At 35.3% G+C, this 27,022-nt stretch overlaps 1 protein-coding gene across 7 annotated transcripts in view; it reads left to right on the top strand.

Moving 5' to 3' along the window:
* si:zfos-2326c3.2 (mitogen-activated protein kinase kinase kinase kinase 4) overlaps positions 1 to 27,022 on the top strand; it is a 54,756-nt gene that overhangs the window by 8,711 nt on the left and 19,023 nt on the right. For 4 of the 7 annotated variants that reach the window (XM_036569186.1, XM_036569185.1, XM_036569183.1 and 1 more), the window contains exons 3-23: positions 1,863 to 1,919; positions 7,453 to 7,578; positions 8,280 to 8,390; positions 10,179 to 10,269; positions 10,573 to 10,703; positions 11,715 to 11,769; positions 11,911 to 11,989; positions 12,225 to 12,397; positions 12,904 to 12,976; positions 13,521 to 13,728; positions 15,220 to 15,345; positions 17,473 to 17,538; positions 18,726 to 18,899; positions 19,505 to 19,651; positions 20,940 to 21,065; positions 21,795 to 21,862; positions 22,064 to 22,140; positions 23,546 to 23,640; positions 24,399 to 24,511; positions 25,552 to 25,642; positions 26,601 to 26,756. In XM_036569186.1, coding sequence (XP_036425079.1) covers positions 1,863 to 1,919; positions 7,453 to 7,578; positions 8,280 to 8,390; positions 10,179 to 10,269; positions 10,573 to 10,703; positions 11,715 to 11,769; positions 11,911 to 11,989; positions 12,225 to 12,397; positions 12,904 to 12,976; positions 13,521 to 13,728; positions 15,220 to 15,345; positions 17,473 to 17,538; positions 18,726 to 18,899; positions 19,505 to 19,651; positions 20,940 to 21,065; positions 21,795 to 21,862; positions 22,064 to 22,140; positions 23,546 to 23,640; positions 24,399 to 24,511; positions 25,552 to 25,642; positions 26,601 to 26,756 — 2,343 coding nt within the window. The remainder of the gene's footprint in view (positions 1 to 1,862; positions 1,920 to 7,452; positions 7,579 to 8,279; positions 8,391 to 10,178; positions 10,270 to 10,572; positions 10,704 to 11,714; positions 11,770 to 11,910; positions 11,990 to 12,224; positions 12,398 to 12,903; positions 12,977 to 13,520; positions 13,729 to 15,219; positions 15,346 to 17,472; positions 17,539 to 18,725; positions 18,900 to 19,504; positions 19,652 to 20,939; positions 21,066 to 21,794; positions 21,863 to 22,063; positions 22,141 to 23,545; positions 23,641 to 24,398; positions 24,512 to 25,551; positions 25,643 to 26,600; positions 26,757 to 27,022) is intronic. The other 3 variants (XM_036569184.1, XM_036569187.1, XM_036569188.1) reach the window with 3 other exon arrangements.

The following is a 27,022-nucleotide window of genomic DNA, read 5'->3' as shown; positions in this document are numbered from 1 at the left end:
TTGGCCTGACCCAGTTGTTTCAACTGTGCAATAACTGCAATACAAGGTGAAAGTCAGGGTGTAAAAGAGCTGTACTTGTGTAACAGTGGCTTTGTAATCTCTAGAGAACCACGTTTTGAAATCAGGAGGACATTAAAGGAACTAATTCCCCTGTTGTAATTGCCTAAAATGGATATCATAGAATAGGCTGCTGCAAGTTCAGTACAACTGTATCACAATTTAATGTGCTCTATCATATGAATTCAATTTAATTGTAATAAAATGTAATTAAGTATAAATCACTTCAGTATAATATATGAAAAGTTCCATTCCAAAATGCTGCATATGCATTTGTAACAATTTTGAGTTTTTGAAAGAATAGCAGCTGACATATAATGTACAACACATTTTTTTTATTTCTCGAATAAAGGTGGTATTAATCGTAATTTTATATGTCTTGTATAGACTTGTAAAGCCCACTCCCAAAAACATTTACCATGAAAAAAAGAAAACTCCTGAAAATGGTCTACACTCTCAAAAATAAAGGTATGAAACTGTCACTGGGGCAGTACCCCTCTTGTCACTGGGGTGGTACCCTCAAGGGTACATTCTAGTACCTTTAGTCAGGGAACATAATTGTACCATAATCCATTGACATTATATTTTCTAAGTTGCTATGAAATGGTACTAATACATATTTACATATTTTTTAACTGCATTTATATTACTGTAAACAAATGACTCACAATATCTGTGAATGTATTCACAAAATAACATTTCAGATGTTTCAATTAGTGGTGTAAGAGTGAAAAATAGAAGTGAACCTGCTACATACAAAAATATTGGTTTATAAGAGGAAGTAGGTTGTGCATAAAAGTTGCACTGTTCATTTAGCTTTATTTTAAAAAAAATATTTAGTTTTTTTTTTCATCACTTTGCTGTGTGTTTAAGCAATACAACTCAGTCTTGAACTGAGATATACAGCTTGTCCTGTGGCCACATCAGAGACATATCTGTCAAAAGAAAATCAAATTTCAAAAGGAAGTAATGTTCTTTAAGACTCAAAATACTGGAAAAAGGCAACTTCTGTGAAAATACATAAAAGAGAAATAGACATAGCTCAAAACTTTTCACTGTGTATGGATGTTGTGTTGAATGGCTTGGACATGAAGAACGTTTTTTCAAATAAACAACAGAGGCCTGCCTATGAGACATGTAAAGTTCCATGTACCATTTTCTCTCAGTGCATTTCACAAGTAATTGCCTTAAGGATGAATGTACTTCCCTTGACCTGCCCCAGGTTCTGACATCTACAACATTTTCAATATTTCTGTTGCTTTCTGTGTCTCTCTTTTTTTCCTCAAATGAAAGTGGTTCCTGTCTTCAGAGTATGACATTGATTAATGTTCCTTCCTTTTGCTGCTGCTCAGCTTACTGTGTCAAAGTGGTTTCAGGTAGTAGGACCTATACTCCCTCGTTAACAGAGTTGTAGAGTCAGAAACCTACATAGTGTCTTTCAGAGATATTGCAGTTTATGAAAAATACAAACAAATTTTAACCTAAAAATGTCCATAAAGCTGTCCATTATGTTGGTATGATGTAATGTAGCCATTTTGTGTTTAAAAGTGTTGCTAAAGATGGTTGTGAGATATGAATATAAGTTTGTTTTGTTTAATGGGTTTGTAAAGATAATTACTGACACAGTACTAACTGAATGACTTGAAGTTCACAGCTTGTTAATAAAAACATTTGTTAAATATAGTTTGAAATGATCGGCCCATCATTTAATGATTTAATGGTTTAATTATGGATTTAATTTATGACGTGATAAGCATTAAACCTGCCATAATGAAAAGATTAAGCGTGTCCTTGTGCTTTAACAGGGCCGACATGTCAAAACGGGACAGCTGGCTGCTATCAAGGTCATGGATGTGACAGAGGTGAGAGATCCTGCTATCCTTACTTATAGTTTGACTCTGAAAGCCATGGCCAGTGAAACAGGACTGACCATAGCAGATGCTTATCTTCAACTCAAAGTTCAGAGCATTGCAGAGTTGCACTGAATCAAAGTCAGCTCTGTGTCTTCTTAGGAAAAAAGTATTATAAAGCATGCAAATGAGCCAGTGTTACCTCTGCATACCAAGGGTTATTATTTCCTTACCTGTCAGTCAGTAGCAGTGCTGGTGGAAGTCATGTTTACTTAGGGAAAGTTCAATCATCTTATTCCCCCTGGGCAATAAAACTCACTCAGTGATGAGAGGGAAAATAGGCTGAGCTCACCCTATGGCTTTCCACAAGAACAAAGGCTAGATTTATTACAATAGCACTGTGTACACATGAGGGGATTTAATTGAAACTGATTCCTGCTTTGAGGCACATTCAACTCCAAGTCTGATCTGTAAGAAGCAAGAGATATGCACAGTCCTGAGCAGTCTAATATAGAGCAACAGTGGCTTATTTAAATTTATGAAAAGGCACAATGTCAGTTCTCCGTATATGGTGTCACAATGGAGACATTCTTTCTTTTAAAAAAATATTTCTTTTCGGTGTCATTTTACTCTTTGTTATTATTATTATTATTTCTTATTTTTACAATGTTATGTTTGCCTTCTTAAAACGTAAGACAACAATGATGATGTAGACTATAGTAAGATTCTAATAATAATAATAGTAAGATTATTCAGATTTTCCAATTTGAAAATTGCACTCTGTCAAATTGCAGTTTTGATATGAAAACGATAAAACTTTCAGCCCTAAGGCAGACCAAGCTGTACTTTAGCCATTACTATCCATTGTTCCATGTCTAAGATATCTATAATTTTTGTGCATCCCTGTTTGTTTGTTCCATCTGTACGATTATATTTGACGTCATGTGTGGCTGCTCCAGAGTGTCCCATTCTATTGGTAATGCTTTTCTGTGGAGATTAAAAGCTGTGTATATGCACATGATTGCCTGTGTTAGCAGTGGTTGCAGTAGCTGAATTCACTATTTACAAGGAACACCTTTGGAGAATTAGTGTGAAGTTATGGTGAAGTTTGAGATTTATTGGAGCATTGGATGGTTTCCTAAAGAATAGTTATTGATGATATTGATAATTGTGATTACAATTTATCTTCTTGGTGAATTGCTAGTGATTAGTTGGAAGTTTGCATATTTTAGATTATTCTGTAGGTCTCTCTCACAGAATCTAAGAAACAGAACTTGATGGGCATACCTGTTCAAGTACTTTTTTTGCTATGCAGTATTTTTTGATAAGTCTTTTTAGAGGCTTCTTTTATTTATTTTTCTTTTTTTTTTGACAGTAGAAGATTTTGGCATAACTGAAAGACTGCATGGATTGTTTTTATCATCTTTTTCAAGCTTGTTCAGAAGTGAATCATGGGTGAGATTTAGGTGGAATGGATCAGGGGGATTTTGAAATAAGTCCCAGAGGAAGTACTCTTTCAAGTATTGTTCGAAGAAGCCATGTCTAAACTAAAGCATTTATTCCTTGCTAAGAGTGTACATGTTGCTGTGTTTAATTCAGTATGTTTTTATGGACTATTGGTCAATCATGCAATAGACAAACAAAAAAGTACTATGGGTTATCCAGGTTTTGGGGAAATAGGCCACTCAGGGTGACCAAAACAAAGGCTATGAGGCAGAGCTTCCTAAGCTAATGGACATAAATATCTAAAACTTGCTTATCTCAACCATTTATAATAGTCACATGAAAAGCTACTTGGTTTACACACTTATTTTGAAATTTGTGAAATACACTTTACATTACTGTTCAGTGCAAGTTTTACCTGTTCTGTGCTGTGAATTGAGTTGCCTTTTGGATAGGCTTTCTTCACTTGTTATCCTCTGCTATCACTTGCTGTGTTGATGGTGGTTGAGACTTTTAATAAACCAGTAATTTAGTGCAGTAGCTTTTGGGGTTAGTATACAGAGACTGTGTGTAAGCCACTTACTTCCTTCTCATTGTTATTTGTCTACTTTAGAAGATATTTTAGGTCAGCTGAAATGGATTGCTAGTGAACTGTTGTTTAGTTTAAGTATCTGCTTTCTATATCTGCTGTCTGCTGTCACTGTTGCTGTTGCCTCTGAGCCTGCTGTATTTCTTGTCTTAGCTCCATAGTGTTATTTCAACACTCTTGGTTTATTGGCAAAGTAATGGCTGCATCTCTGTCAGAATTAAAATTCCAGCGTACTGGTTGCGTAAGCCTAAGTCTAAAATCATTTGTTTGACACATGCATTTTTTCATTATCTCAGTCATGTGTTAATTAGACCTTATGTCAGTTCTCGTATGGTTTCACTTCCCAAAATGAATGCTCATACTAGATTAGATTCTTCTGCTCCTGTCTTCCTCTTTGCCACAAGAAGCTCAGTCTGGCTCCTAATAATAACTTGATTTGTCACCCCATATCCTGCCTCACTGATGCTGATTTGGATCTGGTCTGCCATCTCTTGCTTTAACACTGATGCTGATACTGATTTTAAGGAGCTGACAATTAAGATAAGTGAGAATATCAGTGTAATTTTATATGGTTAAACTATGCTTCAATAGTTTTAGTCAAGTAATGTTTTAATGACCTATATTACTGTTGGTGAATTATGAAATATGACCATTTTGTTCAATATCTTGAGTGAAAACTCTCAAAGTCTTAATGTTTTAACCATGATCAGAGTTGGGCAAAATACTTTGAAAACGCAATGATGGCTGAATACTGAATATACCGTCCTAAATGTATTCAGTAACATATTCCGTTACAATATATAAAATTCACGTATTGAATTAACACATTTAGAATACATATTGATAAGACACATGGGGAAAACTCTGCTGTTACTGGTTTGTCATTTTCTTCATGTAATTCTTCTGTTAATATGTTTCCTGGAAAATTTGCTTAATATTTAAGTTAACTTTTGGATTTGTTTTTTTTTGTTTTTTTTTTTTTATATACTTTTTTCTTTTGTCTGTCATTGCCTGCTTCAGTCCACTGCTGCTCCTACAATCCCCCAAGCAGGAGTCCAGTACAACAGCTTAACTTTTTACTCACATTAGTTGGATCATCAGTCAAAGGAGTGTATTAACACTGAGATTAATAACTGACTTATCACATTGATTTATCAGTCTACTCAGGCTTTAGCAGAGCTCAGTAACACTGATATTAATAACTGATCATGACTTTGCTTTATCAGTCTACTCAGGCTTTAGCAGAGCTCAGTAACACTAAGATTTTTAACTGATTATGACATTGATGTATCTACTCAGACTTCAGCAGGGACTTCATATTTGTAAAGAAGCCGTTACTTAAAGTCCTCTATAGACTTCATTGAGTAAGCATGTTTGCTACTTGCCCTGTGCTGATTTTAAAATTGTTAACAAACAAGCACTGTTGGTGTTCCTTTTGAAAATGTATTTTTATTTAGTGGGTATTCTAAAAGTATTCCCTTAAAATGTAAAAAATAATGGTATTCTGAATAGTGCCTTTACAAAATGTATCTTGGACTAAATATACTAAATTTCTGTATTCTGAATACATATTACAAATACTTGTATTACATTACATCCCAATTCTGACCATGATGATGTTTTTTGATTAAGTTTACCAGTTTAGCCTGTAATTGCTGTAACAAAGAATATTTGATGACTTCTACATGAGCTTGCAAACAGTAGTATGAGAATGTGCGACCATTATAATGAGCTTGTTAACAAACGTATGTTTGTTAATATATAACACGAGCTACTTCAAAACAGTGATGGTGCTTTAATTTAGTTGCAGTTTTCACCAATAGTGATAAAAATGTGAAACCGTAATATTGGCTGGCTTTTCTTGAGCTAATCTAACGATTAAAAAAAGAGAAAGATAATTAATAGTGAAATTAATTTTTGCTTTCTCAACAGATGTGTAAACTTTATTAAAAGGGATTACTTAGTCCACTAAAATCGACGACCAAATTAGTGGGCAACTAATTTAGTAGTCGATTAGTTGGTGACGTCATTACACGTCTTTCTCGCGCTCACTAGGAACGTTTTGACATTACCGCTCACTGGAGACTTAACAACAGCGCGATGGCAGCATCAAGAACAAAATCCTCAAAAGTGTGGAGCTAAACTCATAAGAAAAGGTTGTCAGTTGTGCTATTTGTAAAGCCGACCTTAGCTGGCTATGGGAGCTCATCCTCCATGTTGGAGCATCTGAAGAGGAAACTCGTCGGTTCACTGGATGAAGAAGATTAATGTTGGTAAAATACGCCGCGTCCCAAACCGCATACTAGCACACTAAATAGTGTGTAAAAATAGCGCATATACCATTAGAAGTACACTAATTAGTCTAGTGTGTGTGTGAAGTACAGAAGTGTGTGGTTTGAGACGCGGCGATAATTGTGCTAATGTTAATGTTAAATTCCGTCCTACTTCATGTTGTGAGCTGAGCTGTAACATTTGTATTTCGAAATGCATGTTCTCTGGTATCGTCAATGGAGTTTGGAACAGAGAAGCAAGTAAATATTATTCACAGCGACCCGTTCACGTTCAAGATAACGTTTACAGTTTTAAACACTGCATCGTTGTCTTAAAGTCGAGGCCACCGGTGTGTTCAAATTCGGCGAACACAGGAGAGCGCTTACGAAGAGTTTTCTTTTCTCCGCGAACGTTTGGCTCTTCTCGCTAACAGTTTAAGGAGGTAGTTCTCCGCGAACACAAAGAGCAGCTGGACGAAGGGTTACCGTTGAAATGAAACTTTTCACAAAATCGTTAATTTAACTGTTCATCGAGAACAAGTTTTCCACAAACATTCGCCACTTTCCCATCCGCGCCATCACAGCGCGTCTCCTCTGCAGCGGGGGAGTATCTGCTCTTAGCGGAGAGCCTCTCACAGAAGCACGGAGAGATGCTGACTTTCCTCTTTCCTCTTTCTTTTTCCGTTTCAGTGAAGACCTGTGATTGTAAAATTTAGTTGCAGCAAACGTAGACAGAGCACAGACTGCGCTGTTTAAAATGTAACATTTAAATTTAGATTTTTTTTATTTACTTGATTAAAGGAAAACTGATTTAGTTTTGTCATATTTCATTGCTGCTACGTTACACATCCTTGGTTATACTTTCTTTTTTTTTTACAGGAAAAATACATTGGAATTTTACTTTTTTGTCTTTTGTATTAGCAGGAAAGTTCATTAATACAGTGAATTCTTGAATATTATTCATCTTTGTCTTCATTGTTAGTTAGCAAATGCATAAAACAACCTCAAGCTAAATTTAAAAGCTAATAGCTACATAAAAGTTATTTGGTAATGTAGTGATTCATAATCCAAATAATCGATTATTTGTTTCAGTAATCGACTGACTATTCGACTATCAGATTAGTCGTTTGTTGCAGCCCTAATATCTAATATTATTTAATGTATCTTTAAAACAAGCTGATTGTATTATTGAATCATTCTGGGATATGTGTACAATTTAATTTGTTCTGTTGCCTTTTTGTAGGAGGAGGAAGATGAGATCAAACTGGAGATAAACATGCTCAAGACCTATTCTCATCATAGGAACATAGCCACATACTACGGCGCTTTTGTGAAGAAAAGTCCTGCAGGTCAGGACGACCAGCTATGGGTGAGTGACCCCATATCCTCTCTTTTGTTTAATATAGGAGGAAACTAGACGAGATGAATATTAGTTTGTCCTTGTTTAAGCATGTTGGTCTCTTTCAGACATAGATTTTTTTGGAATCTTTTTATGCATGCTCCAAATGAATGTAGACCTTATGAAAGTGGAAACTGGGCTAAGCATTGCTAATTTTTATTCACTTTTGAAGTTCAGTTAAGGGTTATTACATGAAAAATGTCTAGGAACTGTGTGCTCAATTTTTTTTATGGATGCAAAGAAAAATGTACATTTATAACAATTATTTAAGCCGCTTGCTAAAGGTTTGATGTAACTCTAATTTTGCAAAGCTTTCCCATTAAATGTAAGGTTAGCATTGTGTATTAATGCATAATGGCAATAGTGGGCAAGTCTTTCATGCTTATTTGCATATCAAAAATATTAATGTACTTAACTCACATTTCTCTATTTAATGTTCCTATTAAAATGGATAAAATGTTGTTAACAAATACTTTTGTCAATACTTTCATTGAATAAAGTATCACAGATAAAACACATCCCATAATACATTTTGAGAAAGAACTTTTGTAATTATTTGGATTTTTGTACCTTTTGGGCAACTGTGCTTGGCAACAAATTATTCATATTTTCTTATTACTGATGATGGACTGTGGTTTCTGTGTTGTCTGCCTCTTCTCTGTGTCCCACAGCTTGTGATGGAGTATTGTGGAGCAGGCTCAGTTACAGATCTGGTAAAGAAGACCAAAGGGAACTGTCTAAAAGAAGACTGGATTGCCTACATCTGTAGAGAGGTTCTTCGAGTGAGTATAATCAAGTCATTAAGATGGAAAAAAATTATCTCTGGATTGGTTTAACTGGAAAGTCACCATTCTATAGAAACTTGCAGAGTCAGGATTGTTCACAATGGCGGTGATAGGAGCCAGACGTAAGAAGTGTGTAATGCCTCTAAAAGCTACATCACATAAAGTTATTACACAAAATGGTTACATGTTGTCTGTCTGATGCCGAGACATTGTTTTACTATAGTTTTTAAGTAAGGCTTTGGCCTAAAACATAATTTCTAAAATCCATTCATGGTAGAGAGGTACAGGGCTATGCAAAAATCAGTGACAACCCTTTCATTCATTTAATTTCCAGGCAGTATGGCTGTTAAAGTTTATTTTTCATCATCAGGAAAAAAAAAAAAACAGAAAATATATATTTGACATATATTTAACTACACAGAAGCCTCAACAATTAAATATAACTCCTGTCCTGTTTTTTTTTTTTACTTTTTTTAATTTCCCTTCTTGCAAGTGGATGGTATTATAGCTGTAACTGGTTAGTTTTGAGATTGCAAAGATGGAAGAGGTAAAGTGTCAGCAGTGTGCACAAAAGTAAAGAGTGGACATATTAAGTACTGATTAGATATTATACTTTTAATTTAAGAGACATTTTTACTGTAAATTGAATAAATAAAAGGGTGGTCTCTGACTTTTGCGTGGTGCTGTACATGCAGGTCATTGTAAGGAAAAATAGTACCCAAAGAAAACATTCATTATTGAATCATTAAGTATTGAATAATAGGTGGAATTCTCCTTTAATACTTTGACCTCAGTGATTTTTGCCTTGGATGTGTTTTACCAGAAATGCCTTGGATAATCTTTCATGATAGTCCATGACAGAACTATGATGTACGTGCGCACACGTGTGTGTGTGTGTGTGTGTGTGTGTGTGTTTGTACATTTTCAGGACTAAAATTTTCTGACAAGAGAGAAACACAGAAAAAAACAGAATACTGATACTTATCAGGTCCAGCAAAATAGCCCTGATGCTTTGGAAGTATAACTATTTACAAAAACTAAATTTGTAAAATGCAGTACAATTTTTTTTTTCATTTCTTTTTGGTTAATGTGATTAATGTTAGGGTTAGACCAAGTGTGATCTTAATGTTTATTACTTACATGTAGTTGCACTCTTTACAAGTTTGGAATGACTGTTTAAATTTTTTAAACGAATGCTTTCAACAATATAAAACCAGTTTGGTTTTAGATAAATGTATGAAATGATTCTAATATGCTAGTTCTATGCAACGTCATAGCTTTCAGATAGTAGGAAGCTAGTTAAACAAAAATTAAGAAATGATGACCAGAGCTCTAAATGATTTTAAAAAGACTGGACAGCTGAATAGCATAATGAATGATGTACTAAATTTAACATCAAGATTGCCTTATTAAAAACGAGGGTAGATACCTGGACGAAAAAGATTGTAAAAATGTGTAATTACAGTATATATAGTTACAGCATATAATAACTCAAAACCTCTAAAATATTGAATGAAAAATCTAAAAATGCCGTTGTGCATCTGGTTTAAAAAATAAATAAATATCAACTGTTGTTATTGCATGTGAAATAGCACAAATTATCAATAAAAAAATAATTCCAAATAATTGAAGGGTAGTGTATATAAAATACATATAAAATGTGTGTGTGTGTGTGTGTGTGAGAGTGTGAGATAGATAGTGATAAGGAACATTTTCACATCTGAGTGCATTCTTTTGTCCATTAATACTGTTCATAAGTTCTTTTGACACTGTACCACCGTTTAGGGTCTGTCTCATCTCCACTCACACCATGTCATCCATCGTGACATCAAAGGGCAGAATGTGCTGCTGACTGAGAATGCTGAGGTTAAACTGGGTAAGGAGAAGGAACAGATGGGACTATTCATGTTTCCATTATTCATCCTCTAGTCACTTTGAAAGTTTTTCAAACTTACAAGAGTATCAAAAAAGCAAGGTCAGTCACTTATTACAAATTATGGTCTTTAATTAATTCTTCAATTTCATCAAGTAAACTGACAAATAAATGCCTTCAGAAAGTTTCACAATTTTAAAAAACTGTACAAATGTCACAAAAACACCTTTGGTGTTTTCAGACATTAACATTTCATGTAAAATACTGTTTAAGAGGAATATGCTGACTTCACATTCTTTACATCAGTGGACTTCGGTGTGAGTGCTCAGCTAGATCGGACAATTGGAAGGAGGAACACGTTCATTGGGACACCATACTGGATGGCTCCTGAAGTAATTGCTTGTGATGAGAACCCAGAATCTACGTATGACTACAGAGTGAGTACTATACACCTAGGACATGGTTGTGCAACACCTTGCTGCAACTCAGCATCATCATCGTTAGTTTGAATCGTACATTTGAAAAAACATATCTGGGATCAGCCTATATATAGTTTTGATGGCGAAATCAGATGATATTCTGTGGATTTTATTTGAGTACTATATAATTACAACTACTGGAGCCTGCTTAATTTTTGACCATTTAAAATTACACTGGCTGAGTATTAGTATCACAAATTCTAGCTTTTTAAAGTTTTTTTTTTTTAAGGCATTTGTGATTTTTCAATTTGATTTTTATAATGATCAGGCCCTGAAATGTATACGAACTTTGCAATCAAATATGGTGAATGTGACCTCTCAGGAGCATTCTATAATAAATTGAGATAAAAAAATATAATTAACACATTGTAGCCTCCTTGAAGGTATCAGCAAGGAAGGAGTCTGATACCATTCCACCATGTTGAATCTTTGGTTGTTTTGATGTTGATGATTCTGTGCTCAGTAAGCTATTTTTATGAGAGTTTAGAGAAATACTTTTGATTATTGTCTTGGTGGAAAGTGCAAGATGATCTCATTTTAACCTCCCAGCAGAGGAAGGATTTCCTCTAAAATGCCAGAGAGTCTGAGATGCAGTGTATCCTTACAGTAGGTTCTTCTATTGTTATGATGTCAAGCCTGTAACAATAAAAGAACCATTTTTGGTGCTATATGGAACCCTTTTCATGTTCTATATAGAGCCATATAAAACACACTGTCCATTGATCGAAATAACCATTTAACCATGCCAAGAACCCTTAATCACCCAAAGGGTTATTTAAGTTTTCATGGTTCTGTATAGAACCATTTTCTTTAGTAAAGATCCCTTGAAGAGCCATCTTTTCATGTTTTACCATTTCATGTTTGTATTAGAATAATTTGTGTTGGCCTGTTAATTTATGTCCACTGCAGTGGGAAATTGAAAGCTGGTGTTACCATTGATAGTCATCTTGTGCTTGTTTCTAATTATAGAGTGATCTGTGGTCTCTGGGTATCACAGCTCTAGAAATGGCAGAGGGTGCACCACGTGAGTTTTACTATATTGAGAAAGCTTATGTGTTCAAAGAAATAAAAAGGTGCTCAGATTAACTGTGCCACTAACTTTTTGGTCTTATCAGAGTTATTATCCATATTTATAATGATTCTTTTCCTGTGGCTTTCTCCACAGCCTTGTGTGATATGCATCCAATGAGAGCCCTCTTTCTCATTCCTCGCAACCCACCCCCAAAACTTAAATCCAGAAAATGGTATGAAACCTCAGAGTATTGCACTACTCAACAAAAAGGAAAGAACGAACTTTTGTGTCAAAGTGAAGCTAGCACATGCAAGGCTAACTTGTAGAACAAATCTCGGATTAGTGATTGCATTTTAACTCTGATGTTAACTTAATTTTTTTTTGTATGTAGGAACTGACATTTCAAGAAATTATAAAAGTCTTCAAACTTACCTCTACCTCTCACACTGTATATCCTAATCTTTAAGGTCTAAGAAGTTTCTGACCTTTGTGGAGAGCTGTCTGGTTAAGAACTACATGCACAGGCCGTGCACCGATACTCTTCTACGCCATCCCTTTATCAAAGACTTGAATGAAAGACAAGTCCGCATCATGCTTAGAGATCATCTGGACAGAACTAGGAAGAAGAAAGGAGAAAAAGGTGAGGAGAGGCGTTGTCACATGAAATGTGGGTGTTCTTTAACAATACCAGAGACTTATAATCATTAGTAACACCTTACTTGAACCCTGCTACATAACACTGATATAACCGTGCCATAAAGATGTCATGGCAGATGTCATGTGCTGTCAGGAGTTGTCACGACAGATTTTACAGTCATCAGTAATTGATCATGAAAGATGACTCAGTGTTTATCATGACAGCCTATGTCTGACACAAATTACCAGGGCATAGTTTATAAGAATGAAGCCAAGTTAATTTATTGTAATCTTTACCTGCTAATATAGCACATATGTTTTCAAGTGGTATGTGTAGAAATTGTGTTTGTACATAGTGTTCAGTAAAAGTACTGTTCAATTAATTTAAAAATTCTCTCATTTAAATATATTGGTTAGCTTTAGTGACTGTCACTCACTTATAATACATTTATTGCATTTTATTAGGAGCTTAACCTTTATGTTTTTGTATTTTGTGCTCATAAATAACAGAGGGAACAGAATATGAATACAGTGGAAGTGACAATGACGAGGATGAAGTGAATGAAGATGAGGGAGAACCCAGGTATGCATGAATTCAGATTAAGTCCACATCGATTGACCAATGTGGAAGATCGACTGCAGTGATGTGGTCTCCGGACTTCCAGCATACCATCTTATGTAACCACATTCTGGCCTTGCAAATTAGATACTCTGAATTCTTCTTATCAGCAATGACATGACTGTGTCACCAGATGCTCCATCTTATGTGATTTGTGAGTGGCCCTCTCAAGCCATATGCCATTAGCTTAAAAAGTGTTGTGCTTTTGTACTTGTTTTTCTACACTTTCAGGACTAATGTTTCTGAATGTAGGAAAACCAGAGAAAAAGAGGGCTAATCCCCTTTTCATTTCCATCTTAAAGGTCCTGATGTCATAAAGTGTTTTATACAGACGTTTTTACATATACAGAACTAGAGTTAGTCTTAGTACATTCTTTTCCCATGCGTGTAGGTCCATACATAAATGCATAGTGTGGTGTAATCCCTTGATATTATATAAAAACAAGTGTGTGTGCATGTGCGCGCACATGTGTTTGTGTGTTCTCAAATGTTCTTTCTCTATCTGTAGTTCTATAGTCAACCTTCCTGGAGAATCCACATTAAGGCGAGAGTTCCTCAGGCTACAGCAGGAGAATAAAAGCCGCTCTGAAGCTCAGAGACAGGCTCAGCTCCTCCAGCATCAGCTTCAGGATCAGGAGCGTTATAAGAAGCAGCTACTTGCTGATAGACAGAGGAGGATTGAGCATCAACAGGAGCAGAGAAAATTCCTCGAAGATGTATGGGTGACGCTTTTCTTCATATAACTGAATCTGAAATATAAAAACCATTGTTTTCCTTAGTTTTTTGTAATGGTTAGTCAAATGAACGATATGCCAAAAATGGCTGTTCGTTGTTGGAGTAAGGTGAGAGCATTGACATTTTAAAATATACTATAATAATAGCAGTAGATGCACTAGATTATATTCTGTCATGACAGAATGCCATAGTACATGTCTTTAGTGATGTCATTTTAAAAAGGTGATTGGGAGTTTTCAACAGATTCTAGTATGCAAATTAATGATTATTTTTTTGTCTATGATATGTGGTTTGAAAATAATGTGCTGTTATTTCCATGATTTACATATTGTCACTATCCAAAAAAACCCCCCACATGTATCTCCATTTTTGTCTGTTTTTATTTGTCTACATCATTTGAACACAGCAGCTGTCCTGTACATTATGTGAAGTTTCATTATGAATGGACCAATAGAAATGCTCCAAAATTACTTGTAATAAAATTTCTTTACATTTACTTACACTAAAAATTAGGAATGTTTTTACCTTCTCCTGTAAAGTTACTATTTTTGAGATACAGCGATGATATGTCTAATATCTAATGTAATTGAACTACATTGCAAGAATGTATATTTTCATTTATGTGTATTAGCATAGTTTTTGGTAGCCCTAATAACACACATAATGGCAGTTACTGGCATGCTAATAGCTTACAGGAAAAAATACCATATAGATCAATGAAATACAGTTATGTGTTGTAAGTTTGGACGACCCTGGTCAAATTGTTTTTATTGATTTTCTAAGTAAAAATAAGTGCGTATCCACTACACCACTGTTTTTAAGCTGAATTTAACACATTGGGAGAAAAAATACAACATATTTTTCTCTCATTGTGTGTGTTTTTTTCCCCAAAATGTTAAACTCAGCAAATAAATAGAAATTGTGCACTGAGGTTGCAGGAAAATACCATGTTGTTTGTTCCCTATACACCGTCACTTAGAAATCAGCAAAACATATTTTGACCAGGAGTATTAAAACCTTTGCATATGACTGTGATTGCATATCTAAGCCTGAACAATTCGGTTAAGACTTTTAAGAGTGCTAGACTCTGTGTATGGTGTTAATATGCCCACGGAAGCTGTAAGAAAGCCTGCACCCACTGTAGTTCTTTGCTGTAGTTCTAGGATCAGAATGTTTCAACAGAACAAGTCGGGGTCTGAATGGTTTACAGTGAAAGTGTTTTTGATTAATCACTGCAAGACCTCTGAGCATCTGTTCCTATTTATGATACTGAATGAAACAACAATGTGTGCAGAGGAAGCCAGGCTTGGTGTGAGCCAGTGTAGTACAGTTTATGGTTTGGGTCAAAATTGCCATGATTGCAGTAATGCCTTTCGATCGATTTAAGCATTTGTTTAGAAGTTGTTGAAAAGCAGGATGGTTAAAAGTGTGTGTGTGTGTGTGTGTGTGTGTGTGTGTGTGTGTGGCGGCAGCAGCAAAAAAGGCAGTTACAGGCATTTCAGTGGTCAGAGCTCCAGGAGCTGTTATGGCGAGAAGAGGCTGATCTTGATGAAAGAAGCTTACAAGAGGAGAACGCTAAATGGAATGTCACGAAACAGGTTAGATAAAATTCATTTCACTCACATCCAAACTGTTAATGTGCCAGTTGATTTGAAAAGCTGTTATGGTGAGACCTTTACCCCTCCTTTGATAGCGGAGAGTACTGGTGTTTATGTTCCCCAATTTAAAATTAATGTTCCAATAATTAATTAATGAAATCACACTGAATAACAATGTAATTGTCATTTAAAATTGTGTGTAGATGTAGCTTTTTAGGCACCTTGTTTTGAGGAATATTAGTGTATTTGTGTAAATGTTAAATGGTGATACTGCTTCAGTCAATGAGTGTGTATAGCAGTTTTTATAATGTGTCTACACATGCGATTTTGTATTTGATGCAGTTCCAGTAACTTCAGTGACTGCATTTTGAGGAGATGACATGCTTTTGACATGACACCGCTCCAGCTCTTCATTATTTACAGATAGTGATTAGATTTCTTCTTGCTCAGCTCCTCTGCCACAGCTGTCCTACACAAGTACTAGGGCTGCATAGCGTATATTTTCTTAAGCATTACTGTGACATCAGCTGTTGCAATACTGATATTGCAGAAGTGTGTGTGAATAAGCTTCTAGCCAATTGTGCTGACAGACTTAGCATAAAGGAAAATCCAGAAGCACACAGTGGAGTACATCATACTATAAAATAAATTGTCTTTCCAAGAAGTTCAGCACAGACATGTCTGAGAACTGACAACATATGAATGTAGGCCAATTTAAAGCACAAAAAATGATTCTGGAGACATTATTTACATTATCAAACTAGGGAAATCTTTCATTCACTACACATTAAAGCATCAGATTTTCATGTCTAATATGGAGGAGGTTGTGACAGGGGCTAACATTACCCTTTCACTAGAGCTAATGCCAAAGCGAAGAAAACAAATCATAACAAATCATAAATATTCTGTAACATTATTTATTGTTAGACATATTAAAATGAGTGTTAGCAAATACAGCTAATTATGTAAAATTTAGTTTACCTTAGAGCCAGTTTTAGTTTTGGCATTGAACCTTTTTGGCCTAGAGTCATTCTTGCTTCACTTAAAAGAGAAAGACGTGCCTAGAGATGTTTGTGATTGGTTGAGAGGTATGCCAATCATTATTTTGCAAACAGTCGATTACTAAATGCTTTTTTTATGTGCAATGAACAGACTGACCAGTCACTGACATTCTTGGGGTGCTTGAATAATCCAAAGCATTAGCATGATCCAACAATTTAAATAATTTTGGTCATCAGTAATATAAGCCAGTCTTTACACCAGTCGTTTCTTCTGTCATCAACCACAGTTGATCTAAGCCAAACTGGCCAATGCTGACTGCTGTTGCACTGATTGCAGTTATTATTTTTTTTCTTGTTAGATATTCTAACTATTAGAATGTGTTTTTAAATATAGATCTGATTTTGTTTCTGATATATATTCAAATTTTATCTGAATACTCTAAGTGCAGTGTGTTTTGTATTCTATTACAGTGTGTTTGGTTTACCAGTGTATCCTGTTTCTTATCAAACTCCTCTTTTCTTTCAACATCCCTTTTTTTTAATATTTATTTTTAAGTAAATGCCAAAGAAAAGTTGCTCTTTTAAATGTGCAAAGACAAAGTAAATGGAAGCATCTTAATTAGTGTTTCCTAGTTCCGCTGCAAGTGTTTCCTCTACTGTAATATATCTGATTCAAATAATGAAGGGTGTGATATTTAGCGTAACATCAAATGTATTAGAAATACAGTGTGCAGGACTGGGATTGGCAAACAGTTTCTCAAAATAAACTATAAATTATTCCGCTAGATTTCCTAGTACATGATAAAAGAGGAATAGACAGACCAATTAAATAGTATATCCATAACAAATGTAAACTGATTGAACATAAAGCACTCTCTCCTACAGAAAAGTCAGTTTAAGAACAACATACCTAGCAGTAATGTATTCAGTTATATCTTTATTTACTCTTATAAGCCATTTGGAATGATGTGGACTGATTCCCAGAGTAAAAAATTTAGAAGTTGAGTCTTATGCAAGGCGAAAAACACTGAATATTTTACATTTTCCCTTCATATCCCATCATTGGTTTGCATAAGTCACAGTGCACCGTGTACCTGTTTCTAATCTTGCTCTTACTGAATTGCAGCCTGAAGATTCTGGACGACAAAAGGCTGATGTGAGATCCAGGCCTTTAGGTCCATTTGCTGACCAGGTAAAGACAAATTTCCAGTTCTTAAAATGGGACTTTGTTGATTTTTTTTTTTTAAAGCTTTGAGTTGAATAATTGTTTTCGTATTAAGATCCTAAAGGTGGAAAAACCTGGAATCCTCTGTTGACTCTGTGCAAATAGGTCAGGGTTATTGACATGCCAGTGAAAACTGATTCTAGTTCAGCATGACTAAGTAATATTACTGAAACAGAGTGGTAGAATGCTTACACGATGCATACAGCTAGTGCCTAACAAAGTATGCAGAGAAACAGATGGACTACAGTCTGTAATTGTAGAACTACAAAGTGCACCTAAATAGTAAGCGGAGCTGATAAAATGGACAATGAGCGTAGAAACAAGGATATGTTATGCCTGATCAGTGTATATACACAGCATTCACTACGTATACAAAACATTACTTTTTTCTTAATCTTGAAGGAAATAACTTGTCAAAACATTTCAGACTTTCATTTTCAGGCATAAAATGCTATTGTAGGTTTTAAAAAGTTTATATTTTTCGAATCCAGTAATTTTGATTTAAACTATATTAAGCCACGGCTTAATTCAAGTTTAATATATGTCAATGTGTATGTTGTCTTAATTAAACTCTCTCGGTTCATGTAAAGAGAGGTAAAACTGTTACAGCATGACAGAGAAGTAAATGTTAAGTGCTTGCTAAAGCTTACTGTTCTTGTGCTTTCTTTTGCCACTGCGTTTGTGATTTTGCTTAGAGCTTTGCTGCATTTTTGTGGCATTTAAATGAATTAATATTAGTCTGGTACATGGCATTTCATTTTGATTTTGTAAGGAAATTGCTGTCATTGCGCAACAAAATTCTGTTTAGCAACTTTCCAAATAAGCTTAAAAAACATCCTGATTTCTAATAACCCTGGAAGACATTTTGAAAACCAGTGATACTGACTGAATACATGCAGCCAGCAGTATGAGGACTTATAAAGTCCAAGGTGTACAGTCTAAATTAGTTATATATTTGGCTTAGTACAGGTTTGCTCATTCTTAGCCATAGATCTAGACTCATCTCTGGTTGAGTCAAAGAGTGAAATGCTATTCAGGATTCAGTCAGTTAGAATTTCCTTGGCCTGGTCTGTGTGGTTGCTAACATGGCTTCCTGGCTTTGTCATCTGGCAGTGGGCACAGGGTGAATGTACTCTGTCTTTGTCATTGCGTAGGGGAAGGCCGAACAGCCAGCCCAGCAGCAGCTGGCTAGAAAGATCCACCGCACGCTTCCCAAAGATCAGACACAGCTGCTTTCGCTTCAGCACGACCACAGGCACAAGCAAAGGGAGGCCCAGAAGCCTGCTAGTGCCACTCCTAACTATCCTGCCAGCAGCCAGTGCAAAGCGGTAAATGCTTTGGCAAGCTTACCCTGCTGCTCCTCTGTATGTCAGTACTGTAAAGATATTCTCTCTCCTTTTTTTGGAGTTCCTACAGCAGGGAGTGCATGGATTTTTTTTTAAAGTTTCTCAAGATATAAACTGTTTTCTTATAGCATGTATTTGTCATCATCGGCTTGCTGATTGCAAAACACCTGTTCAGTATGGACTTCTTTTTTCACTGCTGATTCAGCATGTTTAATGTTCGATCGAGCCCAACTGATATAATGCCTCTGTGATATTATTGTGTATTTTGTATCGGTATTGGAATGTACTTAACCTGTATGACAGTAGTAATATAACATTGCAGCAAAATAGGGCTAATTACCAGTTGTATTTATAAAAAGAAATTTTATTTATTTATTACCTGTTCATCTTCATATTGTAAGGGTTTGTTTACTTAAGCTAAACCTTTGATTTGACAAGTATGATTTTATGTGCTCAGTAAGACAATCTAAATATGTACACACATTTTAGTAGTTGATGTTTTTATCTAATCTAACATCTATATCAGTGTCCATATCATTGGGCTGAGTCATTCAGTAAACAATTCTGTTGCTCATATTAACATTCAGATGGAGGACAAAATGAAAGCTTTGAAGAGCCATCATGCTAATCTGAACAAAACAGATGCAGTGTTTTCCATGCACATCCAGCCAAGACTGAGCTCAGGAAGCAACTCCAGTCCCTGTACACCAGCCCTCCAGAGAGCTGCCATTCAGGTACATTGCTTAAAGACAGTCAGTAACAAAATGATTATGCAAGGGTCCTTCTCCACTGTCATTTTAAAAATCACTGGTGATTAATATTTTAATTGCTAATAACTATAAGACCAGAGTGAAGGTAGAACATGCACATGCATGGATTCATAAATGCTAAACTGCAGATAGCTTTTAAAAAGCACTAAGCCAACATGATGTTAGACATGATGATATATCAAGTTCAATACCTAATAAGAACTCAAGAAAAAAAACAATTCTTCTGCCAGGCAGTGTAACTTATTACATTAGTAGGTTATGGTTGTCAGACAACATAACTGTTGAACATTATTCCATTAACACCAAAAAAATTTTTTAGTAACAATAACAACATAGAATTCTACTGATATGAGTGATCATACATTTGTATGTTGAGTATTTTACGGCAACTTTGAATGTGACTCAGAAATGGAACTACCAGGTTTATAATAATCAAGAAGAGGTAGGGAAAGCATAGGTTCATACATACTTTTCCAATGTGTGTAGCACCATTGGTACTTTAAGAGGTCAATGGATAATTCAGTAACACTTTACTTGATCTTTACCCTGCTACATAACATTGTCACAGAATATGCTGTCATGACTTGGCGGATTTTTAATAATATAACAGTGTGATATTGCCTTTACCGGTAAATGACATACAGCGTTTATCACAATGACAGCGTATATTACATGCTAATTTTTGCTTTTTACTCTAGTTAGCTGCCATGACCTCAAACATTATGACATACAGTACTATGCAAAAGTCACCTAAGCAAATTGTTTAAAACCATTTATCTCAGCATTAAGTCTGTCTTTGCCAGTAAAAACTTGACACAACATTAGAATAAATGCAAATACACATAAATACAGTAAAAAGAAACAAGACTACTTAGGACTACTAAGAAGAGAGTACTTAGAAGAACTAAGGTTTGGTTCCAGATTTATCCTTGATGTCACCAGCCATCAGCTAGGTTTATTTAAATCCATCACCAACACACCTGATTTAACTTAATCCAACAATAAACAACCAAACCAGGTGCTGGATAAAAACTAAATTAAATAATCAACTAATTAAACCCAGGCTGCCATTACACTGGTAGCACTCTTGCAGGCAACACTTGTAATTAAAAAATTTGAATGTCAAAAAAAATTGTTATACTGTGTAGTCCCCTGACTGATATTTGTTTAATTTATATAGTAAGTTCCGTTTACAGCACACTAGATTCACCGAGGCTTGAGATGAATTGGCTAACCTGAAGTTCTTTTGCAGAACGCCAACTTGTGCTCAAGTCGAGAAAGTCAACACAGTAACTCTATGTCTGATATGGCCAGTCCTGGTCTGTCACCCACAGTCGATGATGTATTTTTCCCATGTCCTGAGGAGCATCCTCCTAAGGTTAGTCCTCATGACGATGAAGCGGAGTATGCAGTTTGTTTTGAATGATTTAATTCTTATATAAGGTTATGTAAGATAGTTATTTCTATTTTTTTTTTTTTTCATTAAAACAATTTTCTAGCGTAAAATCGTATTGTGACATTATGACTGCTGTGGGATAATTAAACATGAAATACTTACTGTTAATGCAGTCTTGTGACACAAAAAAACAACTATACGGCTTTATTCATTTTAAAGCTCATGCATTTAATATAGATACTTAAACCAACGAAGGGTGGGCTAAATTACGGTAAACAGTGATCATTAGTTTAAAAGAAGCAGTCTAAAAGTAGATGCTGGCACCCTACTGAAACTTTGGTCAAAAACAGCTTCCTTTTTCACTGGGTGGTGTCTTCCTTCCCTTATGTGACACATGAGAGCAGGATGGGAAGGCTGTCAGCAGGTTAGAAAACCGCATTAGTAAAAAGAAACAGAGAAAACCGCAAACAAATGGGTGGTGGGGGTGGAGAGGTTACATGCATTGGGTATTAACTGTGTAATATGCACAGAAGACTAAACTTAACACTTAATTGGCCATTATCCTAGTTTGTGAATCCTAAGTGTGATTATAATATACTGTCTTATGAGATAACTGATTATGATTTGTTAATTCAGAAGCTTCAGTTGCATAAACATTGTGTGAAGGTTATCAGTAAAAACCTAACATTTTCTGTCCTGCATTTTCACAAGGTTCCAGAGCGTACAACTTCAAAATTTTACTGCAGAGGGCTCATGAGCCACCACAGAACTACATCACAGTAGGTTTATTCACTTCATGTTCAATCTGTGTTTGGATTTACTGCAGATATACGCCAGTTAGCAATGTTTCAGCTAAGCTACATTTTTAAAAAATGCAACTACATACTCGTAGCTCTGTAGCTCCCTCTTGCTCTTGAGATCAGCACTGACCTATGCTCTGTTCTTCTCATCCATTTCCCTTTTGTTTACCACATGTGCAGTGGAGGTCTCATGTCTGCTGAGGAGAAAAGGGTACCGTTCCCAGCTTCTCATAGCAGCATAAGCAGCACTGAGTCAGGTGTGTGCACGTGGGGAGCCTTCAGAGTAAAGTTTATGAATGATACTTGCTTTATAACACCATGTTACACCATGTACTGTGTTGCGTACTGAGGTGCATTTTGTTCTGGCTTGTTGAACGTGGAGCCATCTAGTGGAGGCTTAGTATAGTGTAAGTTTCATTTATGATTTATTTCTGTTGCCATGGCTACTACTGAAATCTCACCTTAGTTCAAAACTTAGGATGTCATTCTTTATTGTTTTCACATGTTGGCCAGTTACATTCTTAGTCAGCTCTCCTTTTCTCTTTTTATAATTTTCATTTATTATATATATAATGTTTGAAGGTAAAAGATATTCTTTTTTCAGTTAATTTTTTATCTTCAGCTAGCCCACTGAACAAATTGCAACAAGTAGCAATTATGGTGAAGGTGAGCTTCCTAAACTTTTCAGAGACAGCATTCTTAAACAACACTTAAATGGGAAAAGTACAGATCATTACCTCATACCTTAAACAGCCCTTTCAATACAATTGGTTCGATAATGCAGTTTGGATCCAATTGGAAATGGAACAACAACTAGTCGTCCCTGGACATATGCGGCATGCTCTTAGAGAAGCCAACTTTGCAGGACGACCTGAAAGCGGAAGAGAACAATAAGTAATGGACTGCACAGCATACGTCCCACACAAAACTTTTTCAAAAAAAGCATTTAGACAAATTAGAACTATTTGGACTAATGTAGGCTTTGGCAATAATTCAGGTCATCAGTTGAATTTAAAAGATGTTATAATTAGATTTGCATACGCATGTAATTTTTGTTTTTGACAGTTTGTTTCCTGACTAAAAGTTATGTGTTATTTTTTTTATTACTTCTTTCCTTAAAATTCATAGCTTTGGTAGTTTGTCTGGCAATATAGCTTCTCTTCTCTCTCTTTCTTTGTTTTTGTTTCTTTCATTGTATCCATTTTGGCAGCGAAATAGATGGGGGTTTTAACATGTATGAAGCGTTAAAGACACTGGTTCACTGATCACTGCTACAGTGACTTTATGAAGCTCTTTTTTACTTTACCTTACATTTTGTGTGGTGTGGCTACTGCTGAGTTTTATGAAACAGTCCCTTAATATGTGTGCATTTAAGGTGGATATTTGCAGTGGATGTGTACTAAATAACAAATACAAAAGTGTACTGTACATACATTTATACATATTTATATATAAATAAGTGTCAAAGAATGTTGCTGGATAGAAGATATCACTTTTACTTGGGTTTGTACTTAGATTTTTTGTGTTTTTTGATGTAGTATTCCAAAAGAAAAAATTGCGTACAAAGAGCAGTCTAAAACTAGTACAATATCACAATTAATATACAGAGGACATGCTCCTAAATGTAGGTAAAGGAGATGATTTTCTCTTGATTTGTTACAGGTTACCATCATTCAGAAAGTTCTTCTCACCACAGTCATATTCAGCAATTCAAGAACTCTCCAGATATGTGTTCAGGAACATCATTTCAATATCAGGTAACTTTAGGTTATTATACCCAGGTTCTGTCTATATGCATGTGTGTATGGCTTATGTTTTCTCTAACAATGAAACAACACAGAGCTCAAATTAACTCACATAAATTTTAATTACGGTTATATATTTACATTAATTGTCAATTTTGAAGTAGATTTCACTAGTTAAAATACATTCTTAAATAACACAAGTAACACATTAGAATATTGGCCAAATGTTATTATAAGTGCTTTAAAAAAAAAAAAGTTATTCCATATTGAAGATGCAATTCATTCATAATGTCAATGATCTTTCCCTTGAATACATTACAAGACTGATTTCATGAATGGATCCTGCAGTAGGAAAGCTGTATTATATTCTACTTTAGATTAATTGACCTACTTTAGAGGATCTATATAATCACCATCCAAAGAAACAAACAAATATCTCCAAAATAGTAATTTTACAGGAGAGGGCAAAATGTCCTTTACTTTTAGTGCAAGTTCATGTAAAGCGATTTCACTCTAAGCAATTTTGGATAATTTCTGTTGGTCTGTTCGTCATGAATTGTTCACACAGTGTAAAGGCCAGCTGCTGTGTTCAAATGATGTCGAAAATTAAAAATGGAGATAATTGTTTTTTGTTTTTTTTGGACAGTGATGATAGGTACTGCATATACATATCCTAGCATAGCAAGAAAGCTGCATGCTATAAATCATTTTGAAATCAATTTTGACATAAAGTCAGTCACGAAGTTAAGAATAAATTCTTCATTTTTAAGGACTTCCATCTGAGCCCTAGACACAAGTCTCACCTCAGTCCATTTGTAAAAGCCACAGAGTATTCTTCTTCCAGTGATGAGGTGGGGAGCAGTGATGATGATGAAAAGAGCAGGTCAGCCTGTTTCATAAGTACTCTTTTTTTTCCTCTTTTCTATGAAAAAGTTTATCAACTTGAGCGAACTGTGCCATTGTATGTGAGCCAGAGATGTTTAAACTGGGTTAAAGGAATACTTTCATCTCCTGTACTTGGATGATAACAGAAATCCCTCTAACACGAAACACGCATCTACTTGTCATACAAGTAGCAATAGCAACATTATTAAACTACACTCTAATGGAAGTAGTAGCATAACCAAATTGGTTTGCTAGCATGCAGTTGGAAAGTTCATGGAAGGTCATAAACTGATGCACCATGCAAGAATTGTCTTAGACTAATGATAATGAAGGTAAGAGAGAAGCAGCAGTTACCTGAAAAGAGTTGCATGACAACCTGAAAGTAGCAGGAACAGCAGTTACACAAAGAACTATCAATGAGACCATGACCCTTAACGGAAAAAGGTAAAGATGCTTGCATGGCTTAGCCAGTCTCCTGACTTTAATTCCATTAAAAATGAATGGACAATTTTAAAATCGCAAATCCATCAAAGGGACCCTGGTAACCTTGGGGAATTGAAGATGGTTTGCTCAGAGTGCAGGAAAGAGCTAATTGTTTCTTACCATATACATCTCAAAACTGTAATAGCCAACAACAGCTTTGCAACAAAGTACTATTGTTATTAATTTGTGCTATCTGAATCCTAATCAATTTGTTTTTTAAAACATATCTTTGTTTATGCTTATGAATACATAAAAAGACAAAAGACATTAAGTGTGTAAATTTGAAGTGAATGTCTGCACTGTGCTGAAGAGTGTTGACATACATTCACCAGTCAAGAACTACAATGGCAGGATTTTGCTATATAATTCAAGATGGACATGGACTCCCTGCAGTGATTGCTTTATAGACCACCATAAGTGAAAGGTTCAGCTACTGGAAATTAGTTTTCTTTGTAACTGTTGTTGGTCTTATGTCTCACAGTGTTATCTGAATTTTTGAAATCATACTGCAATTTCCTAAAACATTTACTGTATCTGTTTACTCTCTCACAACAGGTCACCACAGAGTAATGACAGGAGTAATTTTTTCCGAAGAGCCCCTGAAGATATAGTTCTACAGCCTCACTGCAATCTTATCCCACAACGGGTAAATTATCTTCATCTTTAAAAATAAAGCACAATAAGTACCAACAATTCTTATTCAATGTTTATAGACATTATCCACTAATTAAGTGTGGCAAACAGTTTTTCACTGACTTACCACTATTCATTACTGCATTTGTTAATTATAGTAAACTGGTGTACCAAAGTAAACAAAGGCATTTTGGATGCAAACCTGAAGAAGTCTACAGAGAAGCTGTTCAAACAATGATGATCTGATACACACCAGTTATCTTTTGAAAGAATACTTTTTAGGTTTTTTAGGTAACATGCTCTAGTCAAAGTCAGCTTTATTGTTATTACTACTCACTACAGTGAACGAAAAATGGTTTCTTCAAGACGTGGTTCTACATTTAATACGGAGCAGCAGCAGACAACAGTACAAACAAAACTAAATACAATAAAAACAGCCAAAACTGTACAAAGTATACAAAATCTTGCACAATAAACTATACAATATACAAAAGAGTATATAGCCATTAAGCACAGCAAAGTAGGACAGTGGGTTGAGAAAAACATAGACCAGCTGTCGGTCCATAGCAGCGATGACTGTTGTCCATATATCACATTATCAGTGCACACTGATCATAGTAATCATAGTACTGGCTAGTTGAAGAAAACACACTAGCAGTTTAATAACAGCTATGTAGGTAAAAGAAAGAGAATGGTGCTAACCTCAGATCAGACCAAATAGTGCTTTATGACAGATTTGGATGTGATTGAGGTGCTCTTTAATAACTGTCTGTAGAAACATTCACAGACATACTTCTTGTCCTGTGTGCTTGACTGATGTACACTAGAGGGCGTCTTCTGTATGCTGAGAGCTTGAATGTAAGCTCAGCTTATCGCAGGTTTTGTATTTGAGCTTCCTTTCCTCCTTTTAGTTGTAATGTTTTCATCACTGATGTTAGGACATGAGATATACTCTTGTGTCCTCCTCCAAGGTGAGAGCTGATAACAGTAATGTTGGATTAGAGTCGAATGACAACTACCTTCTCCCAGACATCTTGCACAAAAGTCTAAGCCATGAGTCCCCAGGCCTGAACCAGAATGACCTCATCTGCCCTCAGTCTCCTTCTCGATGGAGCCCTCATTCCGAGGTACCATTAACAGCATTAAGAACCTTATTATGACCTATAACATTAGGTTCACACAGAGTGAGGTTTTCATTAATTTTTATTGCTAAAAAAAGGAAAAAATCTAAATACATTAACACTGTATTGCTTAGAAAAAAAACATTAGAAACATATAATTTCATATAAATCAAAGCAAGGATATGGCCAAACTGTGCTATATATTTGAATTAAAGAAATTTTACAATTAAAAACTGACCGTTGTAGCAGGCGATGTTATCAAGTCCAATGTT

Source organism: Colossoma macropomum, unplaced genomic scaffold, assembly GCF_904425465.1.
Source record: "Colossoma macropomum unplaced genomic scaffold, Colossoma_macropomum, whole genome shotgun sequence".
Taxonomy (NCBI): domain Eukaryota; kingdom Metazoa; phylum Chordata; class Actinopteri; order Characiformes; family Serrasalmidae; genus Colossoma; species Colossoma macropomum.
Note: the sequence above shows the minus strand (reverse complement) of the source record. Positions and strands in the feature narration are given on the sequence as shown.